Source organism: Pan paniscus, chromosome 1, assembly GCF_029289425.2.
Source record: "Pan paniscus chromosome 1, NHGRI_mPanPan1-v2.0_pri, whole genome shotgun sequence".
NCBI classification, from domain to species: Eukaryota; Metazoa; Chordata; class Mammalia; order Primates; family Hominidae; genus Pan; species Pan paniscus.
This window is the reverse complement of record NC_073249.2, coordinates 109,298,879-109,321,778: the sequence shown is the minus strand read 5'-3', so window position 1 is coordinate 109,321,778 and position 22,900 is coordinate 109,298,879. Positions and strand designations below refer to the sequence as shown.

The 22,900-nt window shown below is 46.9% G+C and overlaps 1 protein-coding gene across 3 annotated transcripts in view; it reads left to right on the top strand.

Moving 5' to 3' along the window:
* The first annotated feature begins 187 nt into the window (after positions 1 to 187).
* IGSF3 (immunoglobulin superfamily member 3) overlaps positions 188 to 22,900 on the top strand; it is a 94,631-nt gene continuing 71,918 nt past the window's right edge. For 2 of the 3 annotated variants that reach the window (XM_034929812.3, XM_034929808.3), the window contains exons 1-2: positions 188 to 372; positions 1,034 to 1,706. In XM_034929812.3, coding sequence (XP_034785703.2) covers positions 1,664 to 1,706 — 43 coding nt within the window. In that variant the 5' untranslated portion in view covers positions 188 to 372; positions 1,034 to 1,663. Of the gene's footprint in view, positions 373 to 569; positions 630 to 1,033; positions 1,707 to 22,900 lie in introns of those variants that run through there. The other variant, XM_034929809.3, reaches the window with a different exon arrangement.

Below are 22,900 nucleotides of genomic sequence, written 5' to 3'. Positions count from 1 at the left end.
GGTGTGAAGCCCTGATTAACTTTCCGGGCTGCTCGGCCCACACGCCAGCCCTGCCCAGGTCCTCCGGTGCCCCGGGCCACCCGCATGCCCCCGCCAGGCCCGGGGCCGGGACTCGCGTCTCCAGGGGCGGGGCCGGGGGCGGGGCCGGGGGCGGGGCCGGGCCGCTCTTCGAGGCCGCCGCCCTGGCCCCGCGATCGCCTCGCCGAGTGCGGCGGGCCGGGCTGGAGCTGGAGGGGCGGGGACTCGGGAGGGGCCGCAGCGCGGCTGCTGGTGCCGGTGCGGGAGAAGAGGAAGCGGCGCGTCCCCTGAGGCGTGCGCCTGGATGGACTGAAGGACGGACCGACGCGCGCGGAGGGAGAGGGCCAGGGGGAGGTCAGGCTCGGCGGGGGCGCGGGCGGCGCCGGGAGGGGGCCCCGGGGAGGGAGGTGGGGAGGCGGGAAGCGGGGAGCGGGGAGCGGGGAGGGGGGAGCGGGCCCGCGCCGGCTGAGCTCCGGGTCGGGCCCGAGACCCCTCCCCTGGCTGGGCGGGCGCGCTGCGAGCGCGCTCCGGCAGCTGAAAGCGGAGCTCCGGACTCCCTTCTTCCCCGGTTTCTTTTCTTTCCAATCAGCGAGATATAAACACCCTGGAAGGTAAAACAATAGCGGGGCCACCTGGGACGCGTCGCGCGCAGAGCTCCCACGGTTGGGGCGGGGGCCGGGAGTCGCGGCCCCACCGCGGAGCCCCTTCCCGATTTGCCCTGGCGGAGGGTGGGGCTACCTGCGGCGCCCGGGCTCGGTAGGAGGTGACGGGAATTCCCAGGAGTGAAGCATTTGGTGGAAGTATTTCAGGAACAATCGGGTTTCCCACTGTTGCCCTGCTCTGGGCAGGGAAACTGAGGCGGAGGGAAAGACAGAGACTTGCCCAAGGTCAGAATGCAGAGGTTGACTGTCCTGGTCCAGGAACCGGACCCAGGTGTCCGGACCAGCTCAGCGCTCAGCCCCAGTGGGTTTTGCAGCTTTGCCTTTGATAAAAATCTCTGTTGTGTTTGTTTTAGAAATCTGCTCGCGCTGGGGTACCGCTTCAGGGCTGCCGAACGCCAACTTGCTTCGTGTGCCCTAGGCAGGCGTGAGGCAGGTGGCGCCTCCGTGACCTACCACCATGGATGGAAACGGACTTTTTGGTGAAGAAACCCAAACGGTTGATGCCAGGCAGGGTGATTTGGCCGTCAAAGGTTTTGACGAAACCTGCCCTGTTCTCCCTGGGGAATCCGAATGAGGGAGATCACAGACACCTTCACTGGGAAGCCAAGGACATTTCTGTATAATCAGTGGATGAAAGGATTTTCTCAGACCCTTTTTTCCGTGCTTCTGGAGGATTAATCCACTACAGTCTGCAATTTCAGTGGAAACTGCAAGGCACACGATGTGGCAGGAGCCAGGAGCGACTTCCGAATTGTTGTGGACCCTTCCTGTAGCATAGGGGAGTTTTCACACTTGCTTCCACTCCTCCCCTTCCCCCCAACTCTCTCCTTCTGATCTCTTCTTTTTAATCTGTTCCCATTTTCCGAGTTAAGTTCTATTTCCAAAACTGTTCTCTGGAGCTATAAGTGGATTGCCAGAAATGAGAGATTAGGAGCTGGGAGAAGAGGAAGCGCCTTGTGTTGTGTCTCCTGGAGGCTGCCGACATGAAGTGCTTTTTCCCGGTGCTGAGCTGTCTGGCTGTGCTGGGTAAGTGGCTCTGCTTATCAGTGCAATCGATGTGAAAGTTTAACCTGCTCTTGGTTCCTGTAATTTCTTGTGGTTCTTTTTCATCAACACTAGGATTTGGGGGACACCAGGAGGCGGTCGGTGTGTGTCACAGGTTGGAGTAGAGTACGAAGAGGCCCGTTTCTAACCCAAGAGCAACGGTGGAATATCATTTGTTATCTATAAGAAGGAACATTTGCTGTTCTTAAAGTGTCTTTCTTGGGCCCTGGGGTGAGGTCCTGCATCTGCACATCGGTGGTTTAGGGACTTCACATGGCTGGTGGGCTGCTGTCTTGTAGCATGACAAACATGGATGCTCTGGTGTTTTCACTTCTTTGTTGGGCTGCATTGATTCCTAATTGGGAGTGGGAACATCATTCCCTCTGTCTCGAAAGTTGGTTTGGGTGATAATGATGGTGCCTTTTTTGAGGTGGAAATGGGAGTAAGTGGGATGGGGGTTGAAGGGATGCTTTGCCTACCTGAGTGGTCTGAAGGCTAAAAATGTGAGGGCACTAGTCCTGTGTCTCCTCACCAAGGAAGCTTAGATCGTAGTTCTGGAAGAAAGAGAGCCTGAAGAAAAGGAAGCTGCCTGGTAGGGGAGATTTTAGGATTGGCTTTTGTGCTCCCACAAATCAGAATGCCTAGAGTGGGAAGAAGAAACTATGGCCCTGAGAGGTGAACCTTTGACACCCCTCTTAAGGTGCAGATGCAGGACCTTCACCCCAGTGAAGAGGCCCCTCTGCTCAACAATTGCCTATTCTTTTTATGCCATTGAGCACTGTCTTCAGCGTGCTATCTTAGAACACATCTCAGGTCTAGGATAAACTTCATCGCCAGGATTTGGTGCCATTCTCTTTCCCCATCTCAGACCTCATACATGAGCACACCCCCTGCCCTCTCTGTAAGGCTCGGTCCTCTGCATTCAGAAGGGATTATGATTGTTGCCTACAGGGCTCACGTCTCCAAATCTAGGTGTCTTGCACGTAGGGAACTTAGGGTGATCTGTTGGCAGTGGAGATTGCTTCCATGCATTGTCTACACCCTTGCAGTAGGTAACAGGTGTGTGGGAAGATAATGGACTTTAGAATTAGAGGACCTGAGTTCCTATCCCAGCTTCACCATGATTGACATCTGAATGTCAATAAAACAGAAACAATAAAACAAGGGAAGGTGTGACAACTAAAGGATATAAGGTGTCCTAAATGCCTTGACTGCCTTAAATAATGTCTGAAACTCATAATAGATTTGTGCAGTCAGTGGTTCTCAAACTCTCGTGTGCATGTTGGAATCACTGGGGAAGCTTTTAAAAATTCTGATTTCAGGCAACAACCCCAGATCAGTGAAACCAAACTCGCTTGGGGGGTGGGACCCAGGTCTCAGCCTTTGAGCTATCTCAGGTAATTCCGTGCATGGTTCAGTAGAGAACCAGTGGGTGAGTTCACTAGCGCCAGTGCCCTACCACCCAATGCATGCAGACACCCTGCTGGTAGTGAGTTTAGTTAGTCTTCTGTTCAGCTGTGGGCTGGGATACAGGCAGTGTCTCCATGTCACCTGTATGCTCAGGCAGAGTCAAGAAGGCAGGGAGCCCTTCATTTGCCAGTCTCTTCATATTGGATCTGTATTTGTTGTACTGTATGTGTCATTCGCTTAGTGTCTGGGTTTAAATCAGCAATTAGTGATTCATGTGGATTCAACAGGACACAAACAAGGAAAGCCCTTGGGGAGGTTTGGATGTGGGGTGGGGTGTGTGGCTAAGGCGGGAAAGAGGGCTGAGTGGCAGGGTGGGGCCCAGGGCAGGAGAAGTAACCATCAATGGGAAAACAAGGCAATGTGACATTTGTGCCTTTTGTTTCTTCTGGCTGCTCAAGTAATGTAAGGCTGCATGCTGGTCCCCCTGCTGTTCGCTCTCTGGGCCACTCTGTGGAGTGGAGCTCGGGCCCTGGCACCTGGCAGGTGCTGTCATTTTCCCTCCACCCTCATCTTCATGTGTAAACAGGTGCCATGGAGGAAAATGAGCATCAAGGTGGCTTTAAAGGGGCACAGTGGCAGACATCCAGATGCAGGCTGAAGTGGGAAGGTTTGGAACTGTAGGCATGCATGTGGATCTCTGCCTGATTTGGAGCCCCACTGGTGGAACCTCATCTTTCTCTTCACTTGATGGCTCTCAGTATGGCAGGAAGGAGGCCTGGCTACTACTTTACTAATCTGGGAGAGGTAGAAGGCGTTTGGGGAGGGAGCAAAACCCATGTTGGGGTCTTATTTCCTGCTTGTCTTCTGATGTGGTCTGGTTCATGTGTCAGCATTCTTGCTGCATAATGTGAATTAATGTGTAGTATGAATTTAAAACAGCGAAGAATCCCAAGGTTTTAAGCCCATATAGGTCACATGCCTGGAATAAAATTTTGTTTATAAAAGTTGGATAAGGCTAAGTGCTCTGAAAGTGAGACCGATGCAGGTACCAGCCTCTAGAAATGGCAATTTTAGTTAGAAAACCCTGGACAGTATGTGAGGGGTACACAGGGTAAATCTCGGAGACGCTTTCATCTCCCTCAACATGACAGACCTGTGCTTTTCTGCACCTGTCCTTTGCCAGTGTCTGGGATTGGAATCAGATTCCTCTTTTTCTGTCTGTTGGGATACTGATTCCTGCTTATGTCTTTGTCCTACCCTTTGTCTTTGTACCTACCCCCTTGACCTCTGTGTGTTGTTTCCTTCTGTCCTAACCCTAGGTGCCTCACCCAATAAGGGTTGTGGTGGCAGTGCATGGCTCTGCCACCACAACCCTTGGTTCCAATTACAAAGCCATTTAAGCCTGGCCCTGGTTGAACCATGAGGGTAGTAAAGTCTCTACTTGAGGATAGATGTGGCCAGAGGGGCAGAAGATTAGAGAGAGAATAGAGGCTGGTACAGTGGTAGGAAGGGAAGGGTGACTGGAAAAGTGCCTCTGTCTGGGAGCAGCCTGCATGAGTGACAGTGACATGGGAAGATGACAGCAATGTGGGAAAGAGAGCATAGGATTTGTGTCTGTAAGAACAGGAAGGAAATTCTCAGGAAAGATGAATATAAGCTTTAGACACATACAGCACATTTTGATTTTGTGTAGCCAGGAAGAGTTATATACCTCCCAGACCAGTGCTGATGTTGCAAACAAGATTAAATAGCTTTAAAAGTGTTAGCAATGAAAAATGTAGGAGATTGGGACATCTGAGAACCTGTAGATGGCAAATGATCATTTGTGTTCTGCTCCAGAGGGAGAGAAGTTCATTTGTAGAGTTTGGGAAGTCTCTTCTTTGAATACGGTAAGGCTGAGGAAGCCATCTCTTACTTCCCAGTTAGTTAGAAAAGGCTTCTGAAAGGGATTGAAAGAAACTTTGAAGTACTATGGGTGTGACCTCAGAGGCAGGGCTGGAGTGATCAAAGGCAGAGGAGAAAGAGGAGGCAGAGAAAAGTGAGATGGTTTGGAGCAATCAGGAGAAGGGTTCTGAAAGAAGGGGATGAGGATTGTGATTTATGGATGAACAAACACCACTGTCCTAATAGTTGTCCCAGAGGTAGTGCACTTCCCTTTCCTGGGGACCATTTGACAAGGGTGCAGGAGAAAGAAATTCTTGTCAGGAGGACTTGGCCTACTAGGATGCCTTTCAACTGTGAGAATCATTGAGCTACCTCCAGGTACCCAGGGCTGTGTTAAGATGTTGCCATCTTCTACGGTTTTCATGGCAGCAAGACTGCTGGTACTTCCATAATGGCAGTAATACCAGCTCTCCTAACTCTAGCCCTTACTGTGACCCAACTATATCAATCAGTCTTCAAAACAACCCTGTAAGATAGATACCTTGCATTATCACATTTTTATAGATGGGGAGATTGAAGCTTAGGGAGGTTAAGTAACTTGCCTAAGCTGGGCATGGTGGCTCATGCTTGTAACCACAGCACTTTGGGAGGCTGAGGCGGGTGGATCACTTGAGGTCAGGAGTTTGAGACCAGCCCGCCAACATGGTGAAACACCATCTCTACTAAAAATACAAAAATTAGCCGAGCATGGTGGCACATTCCTGTAATCCCAGCTACTTGGGAGGCTGAGGCAGGAGAATCGCTTGAACCCAGGAGGCAGAGGTTGCAGTGAGCCAAGATCGCGCCGTTGCACTCCAGCCTGGGCAATGAGCAAAACTCTGTCTCAAAAAAAAAAAAAAAAGAGTCACTTGCCTAAGATAGATTGCTGACAGTGTTAGGGCTCCAAGCTCCTGCTGTCTTGCTCCATGTGCATGCTCTCTATTCCCAAGATGATTTCATGGTCCAAGATGACTCTTCTAGCCCCAGCCATCAGGAAGGAAGAAAAGGCTAGTGAAGGGTAGGACCTCTTAATGTAAGGATACTTCCTGGAAGTTATATACATCACTTCCACTAACATTCTCATTGGCTAGAACCTAGTCATGTGACCATATTTAGCTGCAAAGAAGGCTGGAAAATATGCTTATCCTGAGGGTCCATGTGTCCTGAGAAAAACTTGGGATTCTATGACTGTAGGGAAAGGAGAGAACAGATTTTGGGGGACAGCTGCCCATCTCTGCCATAGTCACAAAGCTAAAAAGTGGCAGAGTAGGGTTTTGAAGCCAGGACCATTTGGTTCCAAATCCTGTGTTCTTACATCTAATAAGCTATTCCCTTTGACTCTGAAGCCGAGCCTCTGGCTTCTAAGAAGTCTTGTTAGGAAGGCACGAGTTAGATGAACCAACGTTTGTTTCATAGGAAGCAACCTAAATCAGCATATAATTAAACACTACATGTTGTGGTTTTATCAGTGAGTATTAAAGTGTTTATAGAGTGCTTATGTGCCAGTCACTGTGCTAAACACTTCACATAGCATGACCTTCTGTATAAAATTCTTGAAGACCATCTCTGTCATGTTCATTACTGTAGTCCCAGAACTCAGCCTTGTGCCGTGCAAAGTAAGCAGGTGTTCAGTTATTTTATTTTTTATTTTTTTGAGATGGAGTCTCACACTGTTGCTCAGGCTGGAGTGCAGTGGCACGATCTTGGCTCACTGTAACCTCCGCCTCCTGGGTTCACGCGATTCTCCTGCCTCAGCCTCCCGAGTAGCTGGGATTACAGGCACACACCACCACACCCGGCTAATTTTTTGTATTTTTAGTAGAGATGGGCCTTCACTATGTTGGCCAGACTGGTCTCAAACTCCTGACCTCGTGATCCGCCTGCGTTGGCCTCCCAAAATGCTGAAATTACAGGCGTGAGCTACCACACCTGGCCCAGTTAATTTTTTGATGAGTGAATGGTTTCACAAGGTAGGTGTTGTTTCTGTGTTGGCTTCCTTGATCAAGATAAGGAAATTCATGACACTTTTCCCTTGAAAACAATTATGTTCAAAGGAAAAGAGCTGGAATTTGGCAGAATCTGAATTTGAATTCACATTTGTCTGATTATAGAGCTTCTTAACCTTTTTTGTGTCATGGATCCTTTTGGCAGTCTGGTGAAGCCTATAGACCCCGTCTGAGCATAACATTTTAAAATGCATACGTGGCCGGGTATGGTGGCTTACGCCTGTAATCCCAGCACTTTGGGAGGCCAAGGTGGGTGGATCACCTGAGGTCAGGAGTTTGAGACCAGCCTGGCCAATTAGCTGGGCGTGATGGTGTGTGCCTGTAATCCCAGCTCCTCGGAAGGCTGAGGCAGGAAAATCCCTTGAACCTGGAGGTTGCCATGAGCTGAGATTGCGCCACTGCACTGCAGACTGGGCCACAGAGCAAGACTCTGTCTCAAAAAAAAAAAAAAAAAAAAGAAAAGCATACATAGGCCAGGTGTGGTGGCTCACTGCTGTAATCCTAGCACTTTGGGAGGCAGAAGCAGGGAGATCACTTGAGCTCAGCAGTTCAAGACCAGCTAGGCAACATAGTGAGACCGCATCTCTATCTACAGTTTCCTGCAGAGATCAAAGTAAAGTTCAGTGTAGGTGGTTGTTGCTGGGGAAGACACTCAGGAAGAGGACATGGGCTGAGTGTTCAGAAATGGTCAGGATTTGATGGGGAAGGCATTCTACTCCCAATTAAGTCCTGATAATGCAAAGGCCTCAGCAGGCCTTTTACAGATTGGAGAAATGACTGTCAGTGGTTTTAAGGACCAGTTCAGGTGGAATGATGCTGGACACAGAAAATTGGTTTGAATTATAATGAGTTTGGGATTTAGGCTTAAAGTAAGTCCCCAGAGCCCAGGCCACTGCTGCTGAACCCTAGCCTGGGAACTGGAGGAAGCAGTCCCAGTTGCTGACCTCTCGTGGTCCCTGGCTTCGGGTGTGCAGTGCATCCTTAGTTATGACTCCTTGATTAATATTTTTAGCTTCTGGCCGGGCATGGTGGCTCATGCCGATAATCCTAGCACTTTGGGAGGCTGAGGCAGGAGGATCACTTGAGCTCAGGAGTTTGAGACCAACCAGCCTGGGCAATATAACAAGACCTCATCTTACTAAAAATCAAAAACATTAGCTGGGCATGGTGGTACACACCTGTAGTCTCAGCTGCTTCAGAAGTTGAGGTGGGAAGAATTGGTTGAGCCCAGAAGGTTGAGGCTACAGTGAGCTGTAATTGCACTACTGCACTCTAGCCTGGGTGGCCCCCATCTCACACACACACAAAAAGAGCGAGACCCCATCTCAAAAAAAAAGGGAGTTCCTCATTTGCCATGAGTGGACACCTGCTTCTTTACTGCTTCAAAGTGAACACAGCTATTCCTTGTAAAGGGTTGGTTTTTACTTTAAGGAAATCTAGAACACCTGTGTGTGAATGCCCCCTGATTTTCAAAGAAATGAGTGGTTGCATCAAAATCAAGCTTATATTTGTGGAAAATCACATGTTGCCAAATTCTCTCATCAAGAACCGTTTATTAACTGACTAATTGTGGGCCATGGTGGCAGGCACTTAACAAAGACCATGGCAGCAGACCTCCCTCAACTGGAACCCTCAGTTAAGTGGGATTTTGTTTTTATTTTTGAACTCCACCTTCAGAGGGGCAAAAATCACAAGATGTGGTAGCAAGGGTTTATTCTAGAAATTAGCTTCCAAGCAGTCGTCAGCCCAGTCTGTATGTCTTCCGCATCTATAATTATAGTAGCAGAAGAGAATGGTGAGCCTGGGGCACTGCAAGATCCTAAATCAAAGATTAAGGCATATTAACTCTACCCTGCCTGGAAAGTGGTCAGTTGTATTTTAAAAAGCTTTACAATAGGCTTTCTAATAACGAGAGTTGAAGCAAAGTTTCCACCTAACCCTGTAATTAAATTCACCAGAAGACCCCATTTCCCATTATCCAGACGACCAAGGCTTTGCCGAACACCACCCGTCCCTGCCCTCTAGGAGAGGTCATCCAAGGCCAGCAATGAAACAGTCAATCAATTTGCAAATGGACAGGAGGACACTGACAGGATGTGTTCACTGAGGGTAGGTGTCTACTGGGGGAGAGAGGCCAGGCAAGTCTGTCCTTGTTTTCAGTTTAGCAGGAGGAGTGAAGGGGAGGCCAGAGTAACTCCTGAGTGGTCAATCTGGAAAGGCCTTTTGGAAGGGCTGGAATTTTAGGCATTTTTCTTAAGTAAGAGGAGAGTGACGTCCTGTTGGAATTGTGGGGTAGAGGATATTCTGGGCACTTCTAAAGGGGTGGAGAAACCTGAATGTCCTGGGATGGGAACCCTAAGGGTGTAGATTTGTAAAAATTGGTGCAGTCAGTTGCCATGAGGACTGGGTATTTGGGCTAGAGACAGGTGGGCGACATCAGAAAGCTGTAAGTGGATATCCTGGAAGACCACTGAGAGGAGGAGCCAGGAATGGCACCAGACATTTCTGAACGTGGGGGGCCCAGAGGTCGAAGCAAAGGGGGGCCTGTTTCTGTACCAAAGCAAGAGCTTCTGTATATCCATCAAAACATAATCAGGCCAGGCGTGGTGGCTCATGCCTGTAATTCCAGCACTTTGGGAGGCCGAGGCGGGTGGATCGCTTGAGGTCAAGAGTTCAAGACCAGCCTGACCAACATGGTGAAACCCCATCTCTACTAAAAACACAAAAAAGCCGGATGTGGTAGTGGGTGCCTGTAATCCTGGCTACTTGGGAGGCTGAGGCAGGAGAATCTCTTGAACCTGGGAGGCGGAGTTTGCGGTGAGCCGAGATTGCACCATTGCACTCCAGCCAGGGCAACAAAAGCAAACAAAACTAAACAAAACAAAAAACTCCATCTCAAAAAAAAAAAAACCATAATCAGAGCAAAGACATTCTAACAAAACTGTGAACTCGGAGAAATTAGTGATGCCTGCTTCCCGTCAACTTTCAGGTGTCCAGGCCTTCTCTTTATTAAAACAGAAAAAAAAATCTGATACCAGTTGTGTGTTCTTTCTTTGATGTAGTGCAGTTTTCCCAGGCTTGCCTTAAGTTGGTGCTATTTTTGTGTATTTAATTCTGTTTTTGCATGTGACCCATTGTCTGATGCTTCAGAATGCAGTCTGCTGCCTCCTTTTTGATAGCAACTCTGAGAATGCTGTCTCTGCTCTCGGCAGGGCACTGGGTACACCTGTGGCATCGCTGGTGCCATGGCATGAGGCAGGCTTCCCACTTCACTTCTCAAGGACCCATTTTATTAACTCTCCTTCCCCCAGGAGCTCCGTATTTTGAAATCTTTGGTTTCCCAGACAATTAGGGAGTAATTAAACCTTTTTTCCCACATGATAACCAGTATGATCGTTCACACTTGATATAGTCCAGTTCTAAAGCAAAATTAGTCTAGTGGTCTGGGTTGCGGATGACCAAAGCACACATATGTTTGATCCATTAGGTCGCTTAGCCCTGTGGTTAGGGAAAGTGGGGTTATTGTTAGGTGATTTTGAAATCTCTAAGGTCGTCAGCTTCCCAACCCCATGTGCTGCTTTGGGCCTTAGGAACCTTGGATAACCTGGGTGGTGTTTGCCCACTACTTCTTTGCATTGGTGACCTTGATCGACCTTGCTAGGTGGCACTTTTCAGCAGGGAGAGGAAAGGAGATGCAGAGTTGAGCAGCCATCATTTGCTGTGGGTCAGATCACACCTACCCTATCCCAGCCAGATACAATCTATTCCTTTTTAAAAAGACTTTCAGAGAATGAAATTTTACAGTCTTTTTTGTATAACGCCCCCAAAAGGAAATCTTGATTTTCACTTAAGATTTGATTTGAAGTAAGTCATGATTTAGAACAGCAGATAAAATGCATTAGGGTAAAGTATTATGTAAACGTAAGGTGAAGAGATACTGGTTTCTACTTCAGGAGGTAGCTTATATTTGTTTGCTTTAATTAATTAATTAATTCATTCATTCATTTTTGAGATGGAGTCTCGCTCTGTTACCCAGGCTGGAGTGCAGTGGCACAATCTTGGCTCACTGCAACCTCCGCCTCCCGGGTTTGAGTGATTCTCCTGCCTTAGCCTCCCGAGTAGCTGGGATTACAGGTGCCCTCCACCACGCCCGGCTAATTTTTGTATTTTTAGTAGAGATGGGGTTTCACCATGTTGGCCAGTCAGGCTGCTCTCCAACTCCTGACCTCAGGTGATCTGCTGCTCCAGACTCCCAAAGTGCTGGGATTACAGGCGTGAGCCACTGTGCCTGGCCTAATTTTTGAATTTTAATTTTTTGATGGAGGTAACAGTGACTATAATTCTGTTACAAGAATGTAGAAAGTCACGCCTGTAATCCCAGCACTTTGGGAGGCTGAGGTGGGCAGATCACAAGGTCAGCAGATTGAGACCATCCTGGCTAACACAGTGAAACCCCAAATACAAAAAAATTAGCTGGGTGTGGTGGCGGGCGCCTGTAGTCCCAGCTACTCGGGAGGCGGAGGCAGGAGAATGGTGTGAACCCGGGAGGCGGAGCTTGCAGTGAGCCGAGATTGCGCCACTGCACTCCAGCCTGGGCAACAGAGTGAGACTCCGTCAAAAAAAAAAAAAAAAAAAGAATGTAGAAAGTAAAATGTGAAAGTTCCCCTCCTTGTCTATGCCCCTTATTGACTTTGATATAGATTCTTTATAGTTTGGTATATATTCTTCCAGACCCTTTTCTATGTATATACTTACACAAATATATTTTTTCTGATATAAATGGAATCATGCGGAACATATTGTTCAACAACTTGATTTTAAAGGGATGATTTACTTCACTATTTTTTCAGGCTTAATTTTATGGCTATATCAGAACTGATTTGGTTATTTTATAGCTGGTTGAAGCTGTAATTTGTGAAATCATTGGGGAGTAGTGAGCCTCCTTCAATAACTATATAACAATAAATTTTGCTATATCAGGAGAGCAAGTCATAATAAAAATATTACCCTTAAATTTTAATGTATTTAGTGAGAATAATTGACTTGTTTATTCTGCATATTTTCTTCAAAAAATACATAAATTCATCAAATTAAGCACGTTCGTATTTTATTGACTATTTTGCTATAATTTTGAAATTATGTTAAATTAAAATGAAGCCTATTTGAAACCTGTTAAGATGACAACCATAAATACTTAGTTTTGTGTCTAATTCAGTTAAGTGTTCTTGTTTGTTCATGGACCAGAAAAAAAGTTTTCGTGTGTTTTCAATTCCCAAGTGACTCCTCCAGATAGAATGAACTGGACCCGAGTAGCCTTTAAGGTTGCTGGCTACGGGCTCAGCATTTAAGACTTTAACCCAAAGGAAGAGAACTTTTTTTTCTCAACCCCTGCAGCAACAGTTATTGCTGTAAAAAGATTATCATTTCACAGTGTTGGGTTACTTCTCAACGTTCACGGGAATGACTTTCTTTAAAACCTCTGGGAGCAAGAGCAGTTTCTTGGATGGCTCACCTTTAGACCTGATTTTTAAAATAGTTGCTCTTTTGGAGAGATGGCTGTGGGATTCATGTGTCATAGTCATCCCTTCTTAAACATCAGTGTTTGACTTTCTATCCCTTGTCCTGAGACCTCTGGGGGTAGCCCCTGTTCTAGTAGAATCTACTTCTAATACTTTTCCTAAGAAGGCTTTCCCAAGAAGTTCATTCAACAAATAACCGAGTGCCTGCTACAAGCATTCATTGTTCTGTTATCTCCGGTGCCACAGAATTCACAGTTAAAATCATGACTAACATTTTAAGTCGTCACCTGATATGTATTTTTAATCTTTAATAAATAGAAGGATTAATTAAATACACTGTGACATTGGGGAACTCTTTTTTATTCCTAAGGTACATCTTTTTTCTTGCCATTACTTAACCTCTTTTCTTCCTGTTTTGTTCTCAGCTCTCCTTTACAGCCATGAGTTACCAATGCCTGGTGCCACCACGAAGAGGGGGTATCTGTAGGAGTAAGATGATGAATAGCAGTGATAAGGGGAGAGCGAGGAGAAGGGAGGGGGCTCTGAGGAGGCTAAAGGGCAAACTTTTATTCTTGAAAATACACAAATATCCCAAGTCCTGGGTGTGTGGAACGTCCTTATTACTGCTGGGGATGTTGCTTGTCTGTGGGAATTGGGAATTTCACACCTAGCTCTGAATTCTAGGAAGCCCGAACAAAAGAGAAATAGAAATAGAGAAATCACATACTTCCCACCAGAGAGGAGACACCGTCCATACCAGAGGAGCCTCGTATGGGGGGTGGTGAGTATAAGGCCGATCCATCTTCCCCACCTCATACTTTGCCTCCTGCAGTGTGGCCTCCCTGAGGGCGCCCTGGCAAGGGAGGGTGAGGGACCCTCATCAGTATGGCTCTTACAAATTCCCAGAAGCTGCTGTAGCAGCTCGATGAAGGGCAGGCTCTTCCAGGTCTGTTCCTTGCCAGATGCCCTCTCCCAACCTGGGGTTAACCCTAAGCAGGCATTGATCTGCACTTTTCTCAGAGTCACTGGTGACCTCCCGGGTAGCCAAGAGCTTCCCCCTTCTCCATGAGCCCTCTGAGACTGCAGGTCTCAGACGGTTGTAAATTCTGCCTGGTGGAAATTGCCAAGGTGCCAAAGCAGGTGCCTGCTGCCCTCAGGAGCCTCTGTGCAGGGCCATTCTTCTCCCTACAAGCAGCACTTCTCAGAGACCTTTCTGGTTTTCCTCTTCAGCTTTGTTTGGCAGTGGTTTGGTGTTGGTTTGGAGATGGTGGTGTGTTGGGAATTCTGCTTCACATAGATGGACATGTTTGTTAGTGTGAGGAATGATGGTGCAGATATTCATTCCGGGCTTACCCCAAACTAGGTAACCCTTTATGACATTGTTTAGAGATGATTTGCTGAACAGTTTCATAATGCCTTCTGATGTTTCAGTACAAAAAATAGCTTGCTGAACAACGTTACAATCTGTCTTCTGATATTTCGTTACAAAGAAGCAAGAGCACATTCTGAGCACGCTGCCCAGTGCTTTCGCCTTCTCTCTGTTGGAGCAGGTGATTGGTTCCAGTTCTGCGTTTTGGCATCTCTGTGGCTGGGCATCCCTCTGAACTGTGCACTTCTAGAAGGGAGCAACAAGATAGAGAACTAATATGCCTCTAGGCCTGAGTTCATTTTGGAAAAATCTTTGTAGATTTCTTGCCCAGTCCTCTTATTTTAAAGGTGAATTGTCCTAGAGGGAAGAAAAAGACCATGGTGACCTGGGTGGGTAGAGGGTGGAAGGAGTACTGGAAAATGCCCCTAACAGGAGATGAGAAAGAGACTCTGATGCACGTCATCTTTGTTTTAAATTAAAACATTATGCAATACAAACATTCGCCTTCCCACTCTTCCCCCCTACCACAGAGGAGCTGTAATTTCCCATATTTGGAATTTGGGGAGAGCTGGGCCTCATTTGAAGATAAGGCCAGATTCAGTCTCTGATTTGGGGGGAAGTAAGTAACTGAGAGAGCCTTGAGGACTGTGGTATTTATGGTGAATATATCAGAACTATATGTGCCTCCTTGTCATCATTTATTCAACACCTCTGATGTCCTAGAGCTAGTGCTATGCCCATCAGTAATCTGACTCTTGTTTTCTTCTGCATATTTTCCCTTTTGCAAATGTATAGGCATTCAGCTTTAATCAAGTAGGCTTTTTACTCTGTGATCTGTAACGGGGATGACTGAAGTCATGTGGAGGATTTTAAGTAACTAATCTCTTAAGACATTCAGAGCATAATCTTCCCTAGCCCGTGATCATCCTGCCTGCATCCGAGAGATTTGTGAGGCTCTGCAAAGGAGGCTGGATGGGGACTTTGGCATCCTTTGGAGAGACCGAGTATCTTCCTTGCTGGTGACAGGTTTTTGTTTGCTTTTGGCATGGGGACAGGGCCTGCTGTTCATTTACCATGTCAAGAGAGTTCAAGATGCCCCATGAATGTGACCAGTGTGTTACCAAATCTCCGTACTGGTACAGAGAACAATGGCAGGCCAAACACACATGAAGACACTGTCTAGGCTCATTGATGTTTATGCAGTTTGTGTCCAGGGCTGGTTCTCAGGGAGAAAAATGGATAAGATCTGCAAAATAGATAAGAGAGGACTGCTGGTCAGTGGTGTTCCCTGACATTTTTCCTTGAATGATACCAGGTTAATCAAAAGATAAGGATCTAAAATTTTTTTGTGCTCTGCTTATAATTTGAATGTGACTTCATATGTGTGTCATTTGTTCGACTAAATTGGATTGCAGTTGCTCTTCAAATTGTCATTCCTTTATTTTCTATTTCTACCTACCTCCTGATGTTAGCTCAGGTTCCTGCTACCAAGGTGTCTTGCAAAAGAATTTGGTGACTGTTACTCTAAGTGAAGCTTTTGATACTTTCTCTTAATATAATGGTTAAACCTCTAACAATGTAGACTAATGAGGAAGATTAGTTTGAATTAGTAAAATGTCTGAATTACCAAATATTTTTCAAGAACTTCACTGTTATTACTTTTAAGTAAATACTGTAACTCAAACTAGGCTAATAGAATGCCTAATAAAGATCCTTAGGGGATACTACTTTAGGAGAGAAATAAGAATGATTTGCAATTAGTGCACCAATTGTTTATGTAAATGGAATTTCTGAAATACTAGACTGAGCTTGAAAACCATTTGTTCTCTTAAGTATTTTAAATAGTCCCTATGAAACCCCTGTGCATGCTGGTAGTTGTTTATATGCTGTATAGAGACCTGTTTCGTGAAGACCTAACTCAACCTTATATCATCAGTATCAGAAATTCCAAGTTAGTGACGTCCAGGATCCTCACCTTCCAAGATTAGATTAGATCTCTCTGCCAAATGCTTCCATAGCACATGCAATTGTCTGTTGTAACACTAATCAATACATTTAACAAATATATGATGTATTCTGCTATATGCTTGGCCAGTGTGTGAAATGGAGGAGACATAATCCTCATCTTTGTGTAGTTTATAGGCTAGCAAAGAAGTCAGGCAGTAAACAAATAAATGCATTTATAATTAATTACAATCCTGAAGTTGGATTGTACTTTTGTGAGTAATGGTTTAATAAACTAGATTTTAAGTTCCATTAAGATAGGGGTTACTTCTGTGTTGTTTGTCATGGTGTCCCAAATCCTTCCTTAGCCTACTGCCTGGAATAGAGTAAATATTAAGTTGAGCTTTATTGCCATTTTGATAGGTCAGAAGCAGTCGAATGTCAATAATGTCACATAGTTCAACCTAATAGTTGCTCAGTCAATATGTATTGAATGTTGAATGCATGTTGTAATCAATGATCATGGTAGGCTGCATTTAACACAGTTTTCTCTAGCCAAAGAAATGCTAGTTATGGTATTTGAAAAGGAATTCTAAAACTTCAAACAGCTAAAACTGGTGATCTGTGATATAGACTGTGGGACTGGATATCTGTGAGACTGGAGTGCCTTTTGTCCAGTATATTTTCTATGCAGTTCTTGGTACATTTCCCAGCCTCAGGTGGGAGCATGTGTATTTGGGTCTGGAGTGCTTGTCAGTAGCCCAAAAAACCTGGGAAGAGTATGCTGGAAAGCTAAGATGGAAGGCAGGGATAGGAGCCATTTGGCCTGAAGAAGAAAGAGGCAGGAAAGAGATACTGGCATAGCCAAAGAAGCCTTCCCTGTAAGTCCTAGTGTAGGGAGACTTACTTTTCCAGACCAGAGCTCATGAGATCATGCACTCATTCCACAGATTTGTGTGAGTCTGTGATGTGCTCAGTTATGGCTAGGCATGGGCGTTCCTTATTGTGAGCTTCCTTTTTGTGCCTGGAACTTCTGTCTGAAGGGTTGTGGGCTGGACTGTAGACCACTGGTCCTCAGAGGCAAGGGTTGAACTGAGGAGAAGGCCCCAGCTGGATCCCGCTGGGAGAAGCCCAGCACTCTGGCCTGGGGCCTGCTCCGTATCTGTGGAACTGGGAGTAGGGCCCAGGCTAGGGCTTAGATCAGAGCTTCCCAAACCTTCTGTGTTAAGAACGTTTTTGCATCTGTTTGGATTTCATGGCTCTTTTTCCATTTTCTGTGCACACATGTCCAATTGTACCACCCTATTATAATGCACACTCTTTTCTCACACCCACAGGATAATTTGTAGTTCCACAGCTATTTGTTGAGCATCCTTATCTGCCAGCACAGGATGGGGGTGGCAAGTGAGGGGAAACACAGATATGTGGTATTGGTCCCTGCCTGTGGTAGACGTGATTGGTTACCTACAGTGGCTCTTCTTTTCTCTTCCTGCTGGCAGGACCCAGTTGGGTTGGATGCCACACCTCTCCCACATGCCACTCAAGGAAAGGTGACCCTGCCTCCAGCTCTAGAGTACGTGCTGATTGAGCTGAGCCCATCCTGGAGGCCCGTAATTTAGACATGGGCGTGTGACATGGTTTTGGCCATTGAGGTATGAGAAGTCTGCTGGGAGATTCTGGGAAAGATGTTTTTCATTGTAAAAGGAAATGCAGAAGGGACAGCTTCTTTCACTAGATTCTCGGACATGAAGCAGCCATCTTGTTGCAATGAGGAAAGCAGGTTTGTTGAGGCCAGCAGACGGGAAGAGATGGGAAAAACCCTGAGGGCCAAGCCCCTGAAGACTGAACAGTCCAATCTCCATACATTTTGTCCTCACTGTTGAAGCCAGTTGAGTTGGAATTTTCTACTACTTATAGTGTCTAACCTATGTTAGACACTCCCTCAAAGGAGCATGAAATAGGATTTCTTCTTGTACCATTCAGATTATCATCAAAAAGCACATTATTCAGAGACAGAGCTTAGCTTTGTGGTAAGGCAGAAAGGAGAGGGGAAAGCAAGTTGGTAGGAAAGAGTTGAGTGAGGAGATTGTATTTGGAATGGATCCTGAGGTAGGATTAGGATTTGTGTAGGAGGAGCAGAAGGGCGTTCTGGGGAAAGGAATGGTGGCATGAGCAAACCTGTGAAGACAGGTGTGGATGTGGCACTGCCAAAAAACAGGGAGATTATGTCCTGACTAATTCCACGGACAGATTCTAGAGCACCTCAAATTGTGAGTTTATATGGTGACACGTGACTTATGCAGCGGGAAAAGTATTACAGGCTCATGAACAGGGGAGAAAGGAATGAAAGTGGGCCTTGGGAAGAAGGATAAGGATTAAGTAGCTGGGTACCAGGTTCTTTGGAAGGGGAAGAAAGTAAAAGGCCAGTGACAAGTTCAAGCTACTGGAATAACTCACATTTGAGTTGATAGCAGTGCGGGGAGGGAGTGAAGCTGTCAAAGGAAGATTGTAATAAATTAACTGGCGAAGAAGGGTAAGATGGATATCTAGGAGAGGAAGATGGAAGAGGAAGATTTTAGGAAGAGGAAGATTTTAGGAAGATGCTGTTTGCCTTTTGCCACTATGGCTTTGAGGTAATGAGGAAAGATCTAAGTAATGAGGCGTTGAATTCATTTGAAAATAGGGCTAGACTTTGGGAATGAGAGGCCAAGGGTTAAGAGGATGTGGTAGAGGCAACTCACTAGACATGCACATACTCCAGATTTTCCAGCCTCCCTCACAGTTCAGTTGGGGCCATGTGACTAGCGTTAGTCGATGAAGTGGGAGAGGAAGGAACCAGGGAAGAGCCATGTATTCCTCCATTGATTCCTTCCATGCCACAGCAGCCTTGGGCTAGGGCCAGAAAGTGTGGCTGCCAAGACGGGGAGGGCTGTCCTTCCAGGACCAGACTTTGACGGTTCTTGCTCAGCTGGGAAATCCTGGTAGAAGCGAGATCTGAAGCTGTAATGGGTGGCAGTGCTGACAGCTATTTGTGTTGGGTCTGGGTGGTATGTGGTCTTCATGGTACAGTTGTCCACCTTCTCCTGACTTGATTTGCTCAGGGGTCTGCTGTCAATGGGCTGGAGCTTGCTGGCTGACTCATTCTACCTCTAGGACTCTCAGTGTTTCTGGGGGCAGGTTTACATCTTGGCTGTCCAGGGAAGGGGATCCTTGTTCATGAGCTATGCTGGTGAGAAGGCTGCTCTCTCCACAGGCACCAGAATGCCAAGTGCCTTGCAGAGGAGAATGTTTGGGTGGCTGGGGTCCAGTGGTGACCAGGTGGAGTGTCTCAATTATCTGGCTAAACATGGAGCTTCAGGAAGAAGTTCCAGATCTCCAGACCTGAATAGGAATAAGGTGCAAATCCCATCTTTCAAATCTTTCCCACTCTCAGAAGAGTCAAAATGTGCCTTTTCTGCAAGCAGTCCGGAGCTAGGCACTTTGCACACGCTTTGTTACAGTGTTGCATCAATCTTGCCTGGCTGAATCATGGTGTTTTCCTAAGGGCAAAGGGCCTTGTGAGTGCTGGGAGGCCTTTGGCGTCTGGTTTTCGTCAGGCAGCAGGTAAAAGTGCAGATGGCGGGTCTGACCGTGCTTTAAACAAAGCAGAGTTAGACACGTGGGAAAGGCATTTGAGAGGCACCTCTTACTCTGTGTGTGATCTCCTGTGCATCCTGTTTCTTCTCTAACCGAACACCTCAACTCCTAATACCCAGAGGAAAACCCTTCAGACTTGGGAGACAGCCGGCATTGCTGGCATTGTCCTCTCTGGAGCTTTTCTTGATAAGTTTGAAAATTTAAAGACAGTGGTGGCACTGTTTCTCTGTTTAATGGAGAGTTGACATTCTTATTTTTCCTTCCTCTTCTGCAAAACTGGGGTGTCATCAGATCAGTGTTTGCTGCTGCTGTTGCGTTCTTGGGTAGCCACTCTTTTTTTTCTTTTGTTGAGAGGGAGTCTTGCTCTGTCGCCCAGGCTGGAGTGCAGTGGCCCAATCTCAGCTTATCGCAACCTCTGCCTCCCAGGTTCAAGCGATTCTCCTGCCTCAGCCTCCCGAGTAACTAGGATTACAGGCGTGTGCCATCACACCTGGCTAATTTTTGTATTTATAGTAGAGATGGGGTTTCTTCATGTTGGCCAGGCTGGTCTTGAACTCCTGACCTCAGGTGATCCGCCCGCCTTGGCCTCCCAAAGTGCTTGGATTACAGGCGTGAGCCACCGTGCCCAGTCAGCTGCTCTTATTTTACACACTGCTTCTGGCTGATAGGCCTACAAGGTCTAAGCTTAATCCCAGAAAAAGTGCTACCCGAGTGGTCTGTCAGTCGGCCTTTCGTTTGTTTGTCTTGTTCCGGTCATCCTTGCCTCTGTCCGCCCAGACAACATTCAATCAACATTTGTTATGGAGCCAGCAGTAAAATTTTGCAAGTTACTTTTCTAAACTCTCATTTCCTCATCTGTAAAATAATAGGAAATACTCATTAGGGTGATTTTAAGAGTTAAATGGAAACATCTGAGGAAAGCACTTAGCATCGGTCTGGCACATAGTAAGGGCTCAATAAATGGTGGTTGTCATTATTGTTGAGCAGAGCCAGGGGTTGCTACCCCGGTCAGCTGATTGGCTGTAGACATGGTGTGACCATTTGGAGCTGGAATTTGGGCCACACTCAGCACATAGTTGCGAGCCATAAAGGCACGACCTTTGGACCCCATTGTCACCTCCCTTGGAATATCTTGGTGTTCTTGTTTCAGTCTGATAAGGCCATTGTAGCTGGGTTCTAGGTATCTCTGAGCGTGGAGCACTCACGCCAGCCTCAGACATCGCTGTCAAGGGCATCGGCAGCAGTGAGGTGATTCCTCAGCCGGTCATTTGGGCATCGCTGCCTGGGTCTCTCCTGACCTTCAGCCTCATCTTTTTTGTCACCTGCCATACCTTTGCCTCTAAGTGTCCCCCAATTTTTATTGCTGCCCGCTCCATCTGCACCAGTGCCTCTCTCTGCCAGTTCCACTGTTCTCTCGCCTGCTCTTTAGGATTTCCTTTGTTTTGCCTCCTTGCCTGGTGCTTTCAGCAAGCAGCGCTGACGTCATCTCAGGAACCGTGCTGCGTCTGAGAGAAGAACCTGCATTAGCCGTTTAAGTGTGCGGTGCTGGCAGAGTACCTCCCTGAAGGTGTCCTGGGGAAAGTGAGTGATTGCTCACTGGGTGGTGAGCCAGGGGCAGGGTTTGGGGAGACATCTGCATTAGCAAGTTAGCATCACTTGAAACACAGGCATGTAACAGGCAAGGACGTGCTCTTCAGCTACCAGGCTGTCCTGGCTGTAGCCGGTGGCCACAGACCTGAGGGACCCCCGGCTTTGTTCCCTTAGCTGGCTTTGTTCCCTTAAGCTGCCTTTGTTGTCTCAGTGTAGCTCTCTCTACCTCCTCTGTATTTCACTGCTGACAACTCACTCGATTCTCCCTCTGGCAATCTTAGTTACCTATGAGTACTCTTTAACGCCATCTTCTGCCTTCTCAATGAATTAAGGAGATTCTCTCCTTGACTATTTGTGAGCCAAAACCTAACCTTCTCTTGGCTGATAAGTATTAATATATTGCGCTGAGAGGAACTTTTGGAGTAAAATTAAGACATCAAAAAGAACTGGCACAATTAGTTTCCAAGGCTTTTAAGGTTCCTGGAAGTCTTCTGAATCCATCCTCTTTGTGTGGACCCACCCCAATTCTCCATCTTCCTCCTAAAAATAACGATAATGGCATTTCACCAGAAGCCGGACAAAAGAATGCTCTGTCTGTTTCGCCTGTGGGAAGTGACAGGAACTGCTGAAACTTGTGTTCTGTGTCACAGAGCCAAGGGTTCACACGGTGCAGAAACAAATCACAGTGTGTCACGGAGACTTTTTCAGTCTCTGGCCCCACTCTGTATTTGAGCCCAAATGTGGAGGGAGATGCTGCAGTTGTGGGAAGGCACTTCTATGACCCCTCATTAGGGTAGAGGAAGTGAGAGGCCTGAGGCCACAGCCAGGCTGGCCTTTTGCAAAATGGTCAAATCAGCAGCAATTCGGCCCTGGCTCCCACTTTGTGCCCCACCCACCAACTCCTGCTACCTCCCATCCCCACTCCCAGCGCAGTCGCGTCCATGGCTTCCAGGGCCCCACCAGGCTGCCCTCCCTGTCTGGCTGTGCTCAGCCGCTGTCCTGGTTCTCCCCAGCATTTCAGTACTTTCCTGAGTCCTCCTGCTGGACCTTGACTTGGCTGGTTGGAAGGTTTGTGGATCATTAGAGCCACTTACTCACACTGAGGAAAGAAAACAGAAGTGGATATTTGGGGAAGGCCTATGTGTTGCTTGCTCTGTGTGTTCACTCACATTTTCTGATTTCATCCCTACAGTTCTCCTGCCCGGGGAGTGTTATGCAGCCACCTATACAAATGAAGCAGTTGAGACCCAGTAAGCTTATGTGATTTCTCCAAGTCATAGCCAGCATGGGCCACTACTTTGAGCTCTAGATAAGGAAAAGGAACCTAGTGTTTTAAAGATTTGCTTCATTGTGGTATAATTTGCTTACATACAACGGAACTCACCAGTTTAAAATATGTAATTCTTTGTTGACAAACATGAGCAGCCACATAACCACCACCTATCAAATATGGACCATTCCTCTATCCCCAAAAAGTTCCCTTGTGCCTTCTTGCTACCAGCCCCTCTCCTGCCTCCAGGACTCCAGCCTCAGGGGACCTGAATCCTGCCACTACAGTTTTGCACTGTACAGAATGTGATGCACATGGCATCCTACAGTGTGTAGCCCTTTGAATCTGGCTTCTGTCGCTCAGCACAGTGCTTTTGAGATCCCTCTATGTTCTTGTGTGTATCTAGTTCACGCCTTTTTATTGCTGAGTAGTGTTCCGTTTTATGGATATACCACATTTTGTCCATCTCTTCACAAACTGATGGGCATTTGGGTTGTTTCCAGTTTGGG